We start from the raw sequence: 13,610 nt of genomic DNA on the forward strand, positions 1-13,610 counted from the left end.
ACTGCTGTGTGGGTCTAGATTCTGATTGGTTAAACTCAGTGAGGACAACGTGTTCTCTGTCCTCTCTAAAATTACTGTCAACAACATAAAGATCTCAAGATGTTCTAACAGAACAAACCTCCATTGTTATGGTTCCTACATAGAACTGGAGTTATACATCCAAGAACTGTTTGTTTTGGTCTCTGAGTTAATGTTGAAGCTGTTGGATCTACAGTGGAACCAGAAAGAATCAAAGGACAATCTTCAAAACGTTCCTGCAGTGGAACGGTTCCTACATTTCGGCCCACAGAGTTCCGTGTTCTTACCCGTGCACAGGGAACTGGAGCAGTCTGCGGATGTTGGAGGTCATGGTGGACAGAGCGACATCATCACGCTCAGCCCCAATCTCCGTCACCACCACACACCTGCTGATGTCTGATTGGAGAGAAACAACAAACATACGTCCACCTTAAAGTCTCTGTTCACCATCAGCAGATGAGAACCAACTGACATGATGTCATGTGTGATGTAACACGTGTGATGTAACACATGTGTGATGTAACAGTGTGATGTCACCTTGCTGTCCGGAGGCGTGCAGCGGTTCTCCGTTGAGGAACGCTCCTCCTCCTCTCTGAGCGTAGAACAGTTTTGTCCTCCACACAGCTGTACACGATCCCAAACTGGGTCTGACAGGTGACAGGTGTACTGACTGACAGGTGACCAGGTGTACTGACTGACAGGGTGACCAGTGTAATAGAAAATTTATTATCTACAAGCATTATTGCTTACTAATTATATGAAAACATATTTATGTGCAACAATACAATATGTGCTACTTAGTACATGCAGTCATAACCTTTTGATATTTATAGCCTTTGATACTTGTAACCTTTTGATAACCTTGTTAAGCTGCTTGTGTCTGATAACCTCTCAAGACACTCCATAAGGTAGAGAATGCACGAAAGGAAAGTACCGGTTGTGCAAGATAGACATGTTACCTTTGATTGAACCTGTCTAGACCCTATATCTCAATTTATTCCGTCTACAGGTGTTAAAACCAATATAGCATTTCTTACGAAACAATACAATAGGACATTTTGCACCTGTGTCTCCATCAGTTATTTTTGTATTTGCTGAAGATGCTTTCACCCCTGCTGGGTTTTCCCCCACATGTGTTACTATGGATACACATATACAACAATGCTAAAGAATGTATAAAAATAGTTGCCTCCCTCAGAGACTTCGTACTCTCCCATAGACTGCTCTGCACTCTGTGATTTTGTGCCTTTGAAGCTTCAAATAAAACATAGACAACTTGTGATTCTTAATAGACTTATTTCTTCAACTTGAACAACTGATAAAGAATTTTTCCACAACAACAGGTGTACTGACTGATAGGTGAGCTTACCTGGTCTGTTGACAGTGAAGGCGATGGAAATGGCCACAAATGGAAACCTGTGAGTTGAGATGAGAGCAGAAGGTTCTGGGTTTGATTCCAGATCCAGTAGACGAACCGTTTGAACATCACTTCAACACAATGGAAACCGTTTCATTCTTCAGAACCTTCGTGTTTGTCTACATGAAGATTACATTTTAGTGAAAGTGGTCAAACGCTGCTAGACGCGTTGGAACTGTGTTCTGTTGGTAGAACTGTTCTCCTCTAATCAGAAGGTTGCAGGTTCCATATCAGCTTTCTCCCAAACATTTACAACTGCAAGCTGCAGCAACTTCTTGCAATCACACCTGCAATCACCTGTAATCTCTCATTAGCTATTGTTATCTCACTCTTCATTTGCAGCGCTACTAGCAGATCAAAGTTTTGCTGATTTTGTGTAATATGACACCTGTCCTGTTCTGTGCAGTGACGTGTAAACAGGTGAAACCACCTGTGTGTGACATCACAGTGTGGGTGGAGCCACTCACCTGTGGACAAAATTCACCGTGCCATCGATGGGGTCGATGATCCAGGTGGGACTGTCAGTCAGCTCCAGATGTTCACCTGCAGCCACAGACTCCTCCCCGATGAACCTGAGGGGTAGAACACAGATCACAGTCTGCTGGTTCTCCTGAGAACCAACAGAACTAAAAACAGAATGAGAGCATATGTTCTACTTCATCAAGAAAATGAAGAAATGATGTTGATTATAAAATGAAAGAAAAGCAGAGGAAGAACAGAAAAGTGATGACAGTAAAACAGAATAGAACCTGTACTGAGGGTTCCTACAGTAGAACGTGGTAGAACAGAGTGGAGCCTGTGCTGAGGGTTCCTACAGTAGAACGTGGTAGAACAGAGTGGAACCTGTGCTGAGGGGTTCCAACAGTAGAACGTGGTAGAACAGAGTGGAACCTGTGCTGAGGGGTAGCGGTTCCTGATGGCGGAGATGAGGATCTTCTCGACTCTCTGATCCGTTTCTGTCACCAGATCCGCAGGAGAACTTTTCAGCTTCACCTCTTTGTGCTGCTGAAACGCTGACAGAACCACCTGAGGAACCACCAGAGAACCACACTGAACGGAACGATGCAAGTCATTAATGACAAACTCAGACGTTTGATGGTTACAGAAACACAGAAATGAGACATGAAGTCAACAGACCTCAGACTGCAGGAGAACACACAGGTGTGTGTCAGGTGTGTGTGCACCTGATGTTCATGACATTCCAGAATATTTTTTTTATCAAAGTGACCCCTCTCTGAACCTAAATGACATCATCAGCTGTGCCTGGAGCTGATTGGACACCTACAGCAGCTGCTGGGCTACTGACTGGTTGACACTTGTGACTGCCGAGTCAGCACTCACACCTAGAACACCTGGTCCAATCAAACTGCTGCTTTGGCGTCCAGCCGGCAGTCCATTTGATTGGTTGGGACAGGTTGGCCCTCTGATTGGACCCCCCTCACCCCTCCCCAGTGACCTGTCTCAGTGCTGCGTTCTCATTGGTCGCCATGACTCCTACCTCACTAGCCTGTTTAGCGATGGAGATCCCAAAGTTCAGACAGTCGGTCCAGTCGGCCATGATGAGAAAATGTGACCGAGTAACGCCTCCTGTCAGAGAACAGAGATGTCAGAGGACAGGAACCCAAGGAGAACTCAGCGGGAGATCAGAGGAACCCGCAGGAAGAGAAAAAGGTTCCAAAAGACGAAGAAAAACAACAAAACAACAAGAAAAACAAGGAAAAGGATGGAAGAGAAAGACTAGAACCTGTAGAACCAGCAGCGGTAGAACCTGTAGAACCAGCAGCAGTAGAACCTGTAGAACCAGCAACAATATAACCTGTGGAACCAGGAGCAGTAGAACAAGCAGCAGTAAAACCTATGGAACTAGCAGCGGTAGAACCTGTAGAACCAGGAGCAGTGGAACAAGCAGTAGTAGAACCTATAGAACTAGCAGTGGTAGAACCTGTAGAACCAGCAGTGGTAGAACCAGCAGCAGTAGAACCTGTAGAACTAGCAAGGTAGAACCTGTGGAACCAGCAGCAGTAGAACCTGTAGAACCAGCAGCGGTAGAACCTGTGGAACCAGCAGCGGTAGAACTGCAGCAGTAGAACCTGTGGAACCAGCAACAGTAGAACCAGCAGCGGTAGAACCTGTAGAACCAGCAGCGGTAGAACCTGTGGAACCAGCAGCAGTAGAACCACCAGCAGTAGAACCTGTAGAACCAGCAGCAGTAGAACCTGTGGAACCAGCAGCAGTAGAACCAGCAGTGGTAGAACCGCAGCAGTAGAACCTGTGGAACCAGCAACAGTAGAACCAGCAGCGGTAGAACCTGTAGAACCAGCAGCAGTAGAACCTGTAGAACCAGCAGCGGTAGAACCTGTAGAACCAGCAGTGGTAGAACCAGCAGCGGTAGAACCTGTAGAACCGGCAGTGGTAGAACCAGCAGCAGTAGAACCTGTAGAACTAGCAGAGGTAGAACCTGTGGAACCAGCAGCAGTAGAACCAGCAGCAGTAGAACCTGTAGAACCAGCAGTGGTAGAACCGGAGCAGTAGAACCTGTGGAACCAGCAACAGTAGAACCAGCAGCGGTAGAACCAGTAGAACCGGCAGTAGTGTCCTGGGGGGAACGAGTTTCTGAAGAACCTTCTGAAGTCCTCTGAATATTTTTTCTTTTATACAACAATCAGCCAATCAGAGCTCTGCAACACAGCCAGCCAATGACAGCACAGCTGGAGTGTGAGGCTCCGCCCCTTCACAGCAGGAGAGTCTGTATTAGCTTCAGAACCGTAGGAGGACCTGAAACAGAGCGATCCAGAAGGCGTGGATGAGACGTTCCATCAGAACTGTTCTATCTGCTCTAAACTGGAAACATGAACTTCATCAACCAACACAGAATTCAGTTGATGGAGTTCTGCATTAGAACCTCCAGAGTTTGAACCCTTCATCAAGTTCACATCTCAGGACCTCCTGTTTCCAACATTCTAATCTGCGGTAAGAACAAACCTTCATTCAGCCCGGTTCTCCGTCTGTTCTTTCATGGAGTCACGTAGAACCCACAGACGCTGTTTGACTTCAGATTGGATCTGAATGGAACGTGGTTCTCTGTTTGTCTGGGAGACATCAGTACGATCATTCTGATTGGCCGGTTCAGAACTCTGCTCTGATTGGCTGATCACACAGCAGCAGAAATAAATATTAAAGCACAAAGAGAACCAGAGAACCACACGGAACACATCGACCAGCTTTAATGTAGAACAATCACATACATCAGGATGCAAACACGTTTATTCTGCTCTCAGGGAGCTCTGCGATTGGCTGCTGGAGCCACAGGTGGATGTCAGAGAAGCTGCTGATTAGCTGAAGAATGTAAACAAATAACGGTTTATTTAAAGATGCTTCTGCAGCAGTGTCCAGGTGATGATTGGTCACCTCTAGCCCCGCCCCCAGTCCCTGTGTGTGATTGGCTGGCTATCAGGACGTCATCTGCCTTTCTTCATCTTGGCCACCTTCTCCTTCCTCTTCTTCACATGTTTCGGTACTTTACTCCTCCTCTTCTCTCTCTGAGCTTCTTTCACCATCTTCTTCCTCTCCTGAAACAGACAGAGCAGCGTTAGGGGTTGGGGTTCTTCAGGAACGTTCCACCTCTACCTCTGATCTCCACCTTTCTGTCCACCGCAGCCTCCTCATCCTGCTCCTGCTGCTCCTCTTCATCGTCCTCCTCATCCTCGTCCTCTGAGGTAGAGCACTCGTCTTCCAACAGCGCAGGAACCTGAGGACACATGGACACCGTGTCACCCTCAGGCTAGGCTAGGAGAGGCTAGGCTGGGGTAAGCTAGGCCAGGCTAAGCTAGGCTAGGCTAGGCTAAGCTAAGCTAAGCTAAGCTAATCTAGGCTAAGCTAAGATAGGTGTTTGTACCGTCTGAACTCCGGACAGGTCCTTCTTCAATCCAGTCAGCGTTTGATAGAGAACCTGAGGAACACAGAACATCATGGTCAGTTGCACCCTGTTCCGCTGCGGTCTGATTGGCTGTGTGGCAGTGATGCGTACGTTGTCGTCGTGTCCGCTGACGGCCGACTCCTCCTCCTTGGTCCTCATCAGGTCCACGTCTCTCTCGTAGTGACTGACCTCGGTCAGCGTTCGGGGGATGTAGGCCTTCTTAAACACCTGGGGGGGGCGACAGGTGAAAGGTCAGACAGCTAGAGAGGACGTTACCACGGCAACCAACTGAGCATGCTCTGTCACCTCCTCGTCCACTCGGTCCTGGTCTGTCCGCTGCTCTGACGTTCGGTCTGCTGCGATCACCATCGCCTGGACGAACAAACACACATTTAGATTTAAAGTTCATGTTTAGGAAGAAAGTTTTAACAGTCTCAGTAAAGCTGCTTGTTTTTATAAATAAATTTGTTTCTCTTTTGTAAACAAAAGGGTGTTGAGTAATCTTTATAAATAAAGCTGCATTGTCTTTATAAAGTTGCGTTGTCTTTATAAATAACGTTGCATTGTCTTTATAAATAAAGTTGCGTTGTCTTTATAAATAATGTTGCATTGTCTTTATAAATAAAGTTGCGTTGTCTTTATGAATAAAGTTGCGTTGCCACGGTTACAGACCTTGTCCAGGTATTGGTCGATGTTTGTGCAGGTGATGGGACGGATCAGTGATGAAATCAAACAGTTCTCTGACCGTCATCACAGCGACGCCACGTTTCCCAAAGAACTCTGCGAAAAAACAGAACATTAGAGAGAACTGTTCTTCACTCATTAACAGAACACCAGAACGGTTCTTCACTCACTAACAGAACACCAGAACGGCTCTTCACTCACTAACAGAACACCAGAGAGGCCCAATCTCAGAACCACTTGAATTCCATCGTTGGTTCTGAACCTAAGATCAGGAACCTCAGATCAGGAACCTGCTCTCCTCACCGTTCACATTGCTGCAGTCCTTCCTGAGGAACTCCAAAGCATGAGGATGATCGTGTTCGACCGACTGCGACACGTCGATGATGTAGGCATCTCCATCGTGATACCTGTTGACAGGTGAGGAACTGTTAGAGAACCACGGTGGAACATCTATGAGGTTTATTCTAAAAGGATCGTCTCACAGCATATTGAATTCGCTGAGGTCTGCGTGGACGAGGCGAGCGTCCTGGAACAGCTTCCTCATGTTCTGTAGAACCTGCAGGTAGAGCTCCCGAGCCTTCGACTCCGATAAGGACACGTTCTTCAGGAGAGGAGCTGGCCTGGTCCACCAAAACATCAGAGAACAATCAATACCGTAGAGAATGATCAGTACAGAAGAGAACAGTCAATACCATAGAGAACGATCAGTACAGTAGAGAACAATCAATACTGTAGAGAACGATCAGTACAGTAGAGAACGATCAATAGAGTAGAGAACAATCAATACAATAGAGAACAATCAATACAGTAGAGAACGATCAGTACAGTAGAGAATGATCAATACCATAGAGAACGATCAGTACAGTAGAGAACAATCAATATAGTAGAGAACGATCAGTACAGTAGAGAATGATCAATACCATAGAGAACGATCAGTACAGTAGAGAACAATCAATATAGTAGAGAAAAATCAATACCGTAGAGAACGATCAGTACAGTAGAGAACGAACAATACAGTAGAGAACAATCAATACAGTAGAGAACGATCAGTAGAGAACAATCAATACAGTAGAGAACAATCAATACCGTAGAGAACGATCAGTACAGTAGAGAACGATCAATACAGTAGAGAACAATCAATGCAGTAGAGAACGATCAATACAGTAGAGAACAATCAATACAGTAGAGAACGATCAGTAGAGAACAATCAATACAGTAGAGAACAATCAATACCGTAGAGAACGATCAGTACAGTCCATGCCGGTGCATCAGTGGGTTCTTACATGTTTTCTTTTCCAATAAAGCTCATCAGCAGAACGTGACTCCGGAGCAGCATAGGTTCTGGACTGGGGATTCCTGCCATCTGCAGCCTGAAACACAACAACCTGCAGGTTCTACTGGGTTCTACCCGTTCGTTATTCCATGTTCTACAGAGGTGTGCCTGTTAGATCCATTTCTACTGGGTTCTAACAATCAGACCCGATTCTACTGAGTTTTATGTGTCTACTGGGTTCTACATAGAACCTGATCTAATATAGACATCATATCAGGTTCTAAAACTGTTCTAAAACTGAATGTCTGTCAGATCAGGTTCCACTAGGTTCTACCAATCAGGTTAAGTTTTATTTATTTGTACAGCTCAAATTAAGTGCTATGTTCTATCTGTCAATGACATCAGGTTCTACTGGGTTCTATCTGTCAATGAAATCAGGTTTTAATGGGTTCTATCTGTCCATCGAGCGGTTTCTACTGGGTTCTATTTGTCAGTGACATCAGGTTCTACTGTGTTCTATTTGTCAATGACATCAGGTTCTACTTGGTTCTATTTGTCAGTGACATCAGGTTCTACTGGGTTCTCTAAGACAGTAGAAAGGTTCTGACCTGATAAGGTTCCTCATCTCTTTCTCAGCCCATGTTCTCACCATCTTCCTGGGGTTTCCTTTACAATAACCATGACGGAACCTGTAGAACATCACAAACCAGACTTTTTACTGAAGGAATGGTGATGTCAGACCTGAACTCTTCTTCTGTGGTGTCAGACCTACCTGAACTCTCCACTGACGTATTTGTCTCGGTCTTTGAACAGCAAGATGGACGTCTTGTAGATCTTGATGGCTCTGCTGTCTCCGGCCGCCGTGCTAGCATGATAAACGTTAGCCTGAAAAACAAGTTGCAGAACGTTCAGCTGGAGAACCTGAGGTAAACAGAACGTTGACCAGGGGTCCATTTCACGAAGCAGGTTTAGTGAAAACTCTGAGTTTGTTAACCCTGAAATGAGGGAAACTCAGAGTTTTCCGTTTCACAAAGGGAGGTAACTCAAACCCAAGACAGAGTAGTAACTCTAGCCTGTTTCACAAAGAGGGGTAACTTAAACTCTCGGTCAGTTACCGTAGTAACAGCCTCTCTGACTCTAACCTGGTCTGGACCAGGTTTATCTCAGTAAACCTCAAGTTTCTCTCTGTCTCCGCCCTCTTTCAGTCACACACTATTTGATTTCCTCATTCATTCAGTCATTCAGCTGGTGAGTTTTGGTGAAGCCTCGTTCTGCCGTCTATAAATGTCATGTCCTTTTATGAACGATCCAGTAGATGAAGGAGCAGAATTACTGCGCAGAGAATTAAATATGCGTCAGGAGATTGTTATCAGACCACGCATAGATGTTCTCGCATTATCGGACAATTATCTTTTTGAGCGGTACCGTTTCACATCACAGTCCATAATCTACATACAACCTAACTAACAAAGACTTCTACTCAGCCAACTATATATATATATATATATATATATATATATATATATATATATATATATATATATATATATATATATATATATATATATATATAGTTGGCTGAGTAGAAGTCTTTGTTAGTTAGGTTGTATGTAGATTATGGACTGTGATGTGAAACGGTACCGCTCAAAAAGATAATTGTCCGATAATGCGAGAACATCTATGCGTGGTCTGATAACAATCTCCTGACGCATATTTAATTCTCTGCGCAGTAATTCTGCTCCTTCATCTACTGGATCGTTCATAAAAGGACATGACATTTATAGACGGCAGAACGAGGCTTCACCAAAACTCACCAGCTGAATGACTGAATGAATGAGGAAATCAAATAGTGTGTGACTGAAAGAGGGCGGAGACAGAGAGAAACTTGAGGTTTACTGAGATAAACCTGGTCCAGACCAGGTTAGAGTCAGAGAGGCTGTTACTACGGTAACTGACCGAGAGTTTAAGTTACCCCTCTTTGTGAAACAGGCTAGAGTTACTACTCTGTCTTGGGTTTGAGTTACCTCCCTTTGTGAAACGGAAAACTCTGAGTTTCCCTCATTTCAGGGTTAACAAACTCAGAGTTTTCACTAAACCTGCTTCGTGAAATGGACCCCTGGTCAACGTTCTGTTTACCTCAGGTTCTCCAGCTGAACGTTCTGCAACTTGTTTTTCAGGCTAACGTTTATCATGCTAGCACGGCGGCCGGAGACAGCAGAGCCATCAAGATCTACAAGACGTCCATCTTGCTGTTCAAAGACCGAGACAAATACGTCAGTGGAGAGTTCAGGTAGGTCTGACACCACAGAAGAAGAGTTCAGGTCTGACATCACCATTCCTTCAGTAAAAAGTCTGGTTTGTGATGTTCTACAGGTTCCGTCATGGTTATTGTAAAGGAAACCCCAGGAAGATGGTGAGAACATGGGCTGAGAAAGAGATGAGGAACCTTATCAGGTCAGAACCTTTCTACTGTCTTAGAGAACCCAGTAGAACCTGATGTCACTGACAAATAGAACCAAGTAGAACCTGATGTCATTGACAAATAGAACACAGTAGAACCTGATGTCACTGACAAATAGAACCCAGTAGAAACCGCTCGATGGACAGATAGAACCCATTAAAACCTGATTTCATTGACAGATAGAACCCAGTAGAACCTGATGTCATTGACAGATAGAACATAGCACTTAATTTGAGCTGTACAAATAAATAAAACTTAACCTGATTGGTAGAACCTAGTGGAACCTGATCTGACAGACATTCAGTTTTAGAACAGTTTTAGAACCTGATATGATGTCTATATTAGATCAGGTTCTATGTAGAACCCAGTAGACACATAAAACTCAGTAGAATCGGGTCTGATTGTTAGAACCCAGTAGAAATGGATCTAACAGGCACACCTCTGTAGAACATGGAATAACGAACGGGTAGAACCCAGTAGAACCTGCAGGTTGTTGTGTTTCAGGCTGCAGATGGCAGGAATCCCCAGTCCAGAACCTATGCTGCTCCGGAGTCACGTTCTGCTGATGAGCTTTATTGGAAAAGAAAACATGTAAGAACCCACTGATGCACCGGCATGGACTGTACTGATCGTTCTCTACGGTATTGATTGTTCTCTACTGTATTGATTGTTCTCTACTGATCGTTCTCTACTGTATTGATTGTTCTCTACTGTATTGATCGTTCTCTACTGCATTGATTGTTCTCTACTGTATTGATCGTTCTCTACTGTACTGATCGTTCTCTACGGTATTGATTGTTCTCTACTGTATTGATTGTTCTCTACTGATCGTTCTCTACTGTATTGATTGTTCTCTACTGTATTGTTCGTTCTCTACTGTACTGATCGTTCTCTACGGTATTGATTTTTCTCTACTATATTGATTGTTCTCTACTGTACTGATCGTTCTCTATGGTATTGATCATTCTCTACTGTACTGATCGTTCTCTACTATATTGATTGTTCTCTACTGTACTGATCGTTCTCTATGGTATTGATCATTCTCTACTGTACTGATCGTTCTCTACTGTATTGATTGTTCTCTATTGTATTGATTGTTCTCTACTCTATTGATCGTTCTCTACTGTACTGATCGTTCTCTACAGTATTGATTGTTCTCTACTGTACTGATCGTTCTCTATGGTATTGACTGTTCTCTTCTGTACTGATCATTCTCTACGGTATTGATTGTTCTCTGATGTTTTGGTGGACCAGGCCAGCTCCTCTCCTGAAGAACGTGTCCTTATCGGAGTCGAAGGCTCGGGAGCTCTACCTGCAGGTTCTACAGAACATGAGGAAGCTGTTCCAGGACGCTCGCCTCGTCCACGCAGACCTCAGCGAATTCAATATGCTGTGAGACGATCCTTTTAGAATAAACCTCATAGATGTTCCACCGTGGTTCTCTAACAGTTCCTCACCTGTCAACAGGTATCACGATGGAGATGCCTACATCATCGACGTGTCGCAGTCGGTCGAACACGATCATCCTCATGCTTTGGAGTTCCTCAGGAAGGACTGCAGCAATGTGAACGGTGAGGAGAGCAGGTTCCTGATCTGAGGTTCCTGATCTTAGGTTCAGAACCAACGATGGAATTCAAGTGGTTCTGAGATTGGGCCTCTCTGGTGTTCTGTTAGTGAGTGAAGAGCCGTTCTGGTGTTCTGTTAGTGAGTGAAGAACCGTTCTGGTGTTCTGTTAATGAGTGAAGAACAGTTCTCTCTAATGTTCTGTTTTTTCGCAGAGTTCTTTGGGAAACGTGGCGTCGCTGTGATGACGGTCAGAGAACTGTTTGATTTCATCACTGATCCGTCCATCACCTGCACAAACATCGACCAATACCTGGACAAGGTCTGTAACCGTGGCAACGCAACTTTATTCATAAAGACAACGCAACTTTATTTATAAAGACAATGCAACATTATTTATAAAGACAACGCAACTTTATTTATAAAGACAATGCAACGTTATTTATAAAGACAACGCAACTTTATAAAGACAATGCAGCTTTATTTATAAAGATTACTCAACACCCTTTTGTTTACAAAAGAGAAACAAATTTATTTATAAAAACAAGCAGCTTTACTGAGACTGTTAAAACTTTCTTCCTAAACATGAACTTTAAATCTAAATGTGTGTTTGTTCGTCCAGGCGATGGTGATCGCAGCAGACCGAACGTCAGAGCAGCGGACAGACCAGGACCGAGTGGACGAGGAGGTGACAGAGCATGCTCAGTTGGTTGCCGTGGTAACGTCCTCTCTAGCTGTCTGACCTTTCACCTGTCGCCCCCCCAGGTGTTTAAGAAGGCCTACATCCCCCGAACGCTGACCGAGGTCAGTCACTACGAGAGAGACGTGGACCTGATGAGGACCAAGGAGGAGGAGTCGGCCGTCAGCGGACACGACGACAACGTACGCATCACTGCCACACAGCCAATCAGACCGCAGCGGAACAGGGTGCAACTGACCATGATGTTCTGTGTTCCTCAGGTTCTCTATCAAACGCTGACTGGATTGAAGAAGGACCTGTCCGGAGTTCAGACGGTACAAACACCTATCTTAGCTTAGCCTAGATTAGCTTAGCTTAGCTTAGCTTAGCCTAGCCTAGCCTAGCTTAGCCTGGCCTAGCTTACCCCAGCCTAGCCTCTCCTAGCCTAGCCTGAGGGTGACACGGTGTCCATGTGTCCTCAGGTTCCTGCGCTGTTGGAAGACGAGTGCTCTACCTCAGAGGACGAGGATGAGGAGGACGATGAAGAGGAGCAGCAGGAGCAGGATGAGGAGGCTGCGGTGGACAGAAAGGTGGAGATCAGAGGTAGAGGTGGAACGTTCCTGAAGAACCCCAACCCCTAACGCTGCTCTGTCTGTTTCAGGAGAGGAAGAAGATGGTGAAAGAAGCTCAGAGAGAGAAGAGGAGGAGTAAAGTACCGAAACATGTGAAGAAGAGGAAGGAGAAGGTGGCCAAGATGAAGAAAGGCAGATGACGTCCTGATAGCCAGCCAATCACACACAGGGACTGGGGGCGGGGCTAGAGGTGACCAATCATCACCTGGACACTGCTGCAGAAGCATCTTTAAATAAACCGTTATTTGTTTACATTCTTCAGCTAATCAGCAGCTTCTCTGACATCCACCTGTGGCTCCAGCAGCCAATCGCAGAGCTCCCTGAGAGCAGAATAAACGTGTTTGCATCCTGATGTATGTGATTGTTCTACATTAAAGCTGGTCGATGTGTTCCGTGTGGTTCTCTGGTTCTCTTTGTGCTTTAATATTTATTTCTGCTGCTGTGTGATCAGCCAATCAGAGCAGAGTTCTGAACCGGCCAATCAGAATGATCGTACTGATGTCTCCCAGACAAACAGAGAACCACGTTCCATTCAGATCCAATCTGAAGTCAAACAGCGTCTGTGGGTTCTACGTGACTCCATGAAAGAACAGACGGAGAACCGGCTGAATGAAGGTTTGTTCTTACCGCAGATTAGAATGTTGGAAACAGGAGGTCCTGAGATGTGAACTTGATGAAGGGTTCAAACTCTGGAGGTTCTAATGCAGAACTCCATCAACTGAATTCTGTGTTGGTTGATGAAGTTCATGTTTCCAGTTTAGAGCAGATAGAACAGTTCTGATGGAACGTCTCATCCACGCCTTCTGGATCGCTCTGTTTCAGGTCCTCCTACGGTTCTGAAGCTAATACAGACTCTCCTGCTGTGAAGGGGCGGAGCCTCACACTCCAGCTGTGCTGTCATTGGCTGGCTGTGTTGCAGAGCTCTGATTGGCTGATTGTTGTATAAAAGAAAAAATATTCAGAGGAC

The 13,610-nt window shown here is 45.0% G+C and overlaps 2 protein-coding genes across 2 annotated transcripts in view; one reads left to right on the forward strand and one right to left on the reverse strand.

Moving 5' to 3' along the window:
* The window catches only part of LOC129349931 (serine/threonine-protein kinase RIO1-like), a 25,959-nt gene extending 12,924 nt beyond the window's left edge, over window positions 1-13,035 (forward strand). The window contains exons 9-17 of the mRNA XM_055014810.1: window positions 10,274-10,360; window positions 11,024-11,161; window positions 11,237-11,340; window positions 11,548-11,654; window positions 11,955-12,020; window positions 12,098-12,214; window positions 12,293-12,346; window positions 12,494-12,601; window positions 12,673-13,035. Coding sequence (XP_054870785.1) covers window positions 10,274-10,360; window positions 11,024-11,161; window positions 11,237-11,340; window positions 11,548-11,654; window positions 11,955-12,020; window positions 12,098-12,214; window positions 12,293-12,346; window positions 12,494-12,601; window positions 12,673-12,783 — 892 coding nt within the window. The 3' untranslated portion in view covers window positions 12,784-13,035. The remainder of the gene's footprint in view (window positions 1-10,273; window positions 10,361-11,023; window positions 11,162-11,236; window positions 11,341-11,547; window positions 11,655-11,954; window positions 12,021-12,097; window positions 12,215-12,292; window positions 12,347-12,493; window positions 12,602-12,672) is intronic.
* Window positions 4,642-8,277, reverse strand: LOC129349916 (serine/threonine-protein kinase RIO1-like). The gene is given in 12 exon segments (XM_055014775.1): window positions 4,642-5,004; window positions 5,076-5,183; window positions 5,331-5,384; window positions 5,463-5,579; window positions 5,658-5,723; window positions 6,024-6,059; window positions 6,061-6,131; window positions 6,339-6,442; window positions 6,518-6,655; window positions 7,319-7,405; window positions 7,917-7,997; window positions 8,081-8,277. Coding segments are annotated over 12 exon segments (1,155 nt in total). The 5' UTR covers window positions 8,263-8,277; the 3' UTR covers window positions 4,642-4,893.
* Window positions 13,036-13,610: the final 575 nt, after the last annotated feature.

The sequence above is a fragment of the Amphiprion ocellaris genome, chromosome 10 (assembly GCF_022539595.1).
Source record: "Amphiprion ocellaris isolate individual 3 ecotype Okinawa chromosome 10, ASM2253959v1, whole genome shotgun sequence".
In the NCBI taxonomy this organism is placed as follows: domain Eukaryota; kingdom Metazoa; phylum Chordata; class Actinopteri; family Pomacentridae; genus Amphiprion; species Amphiprion ocellaris.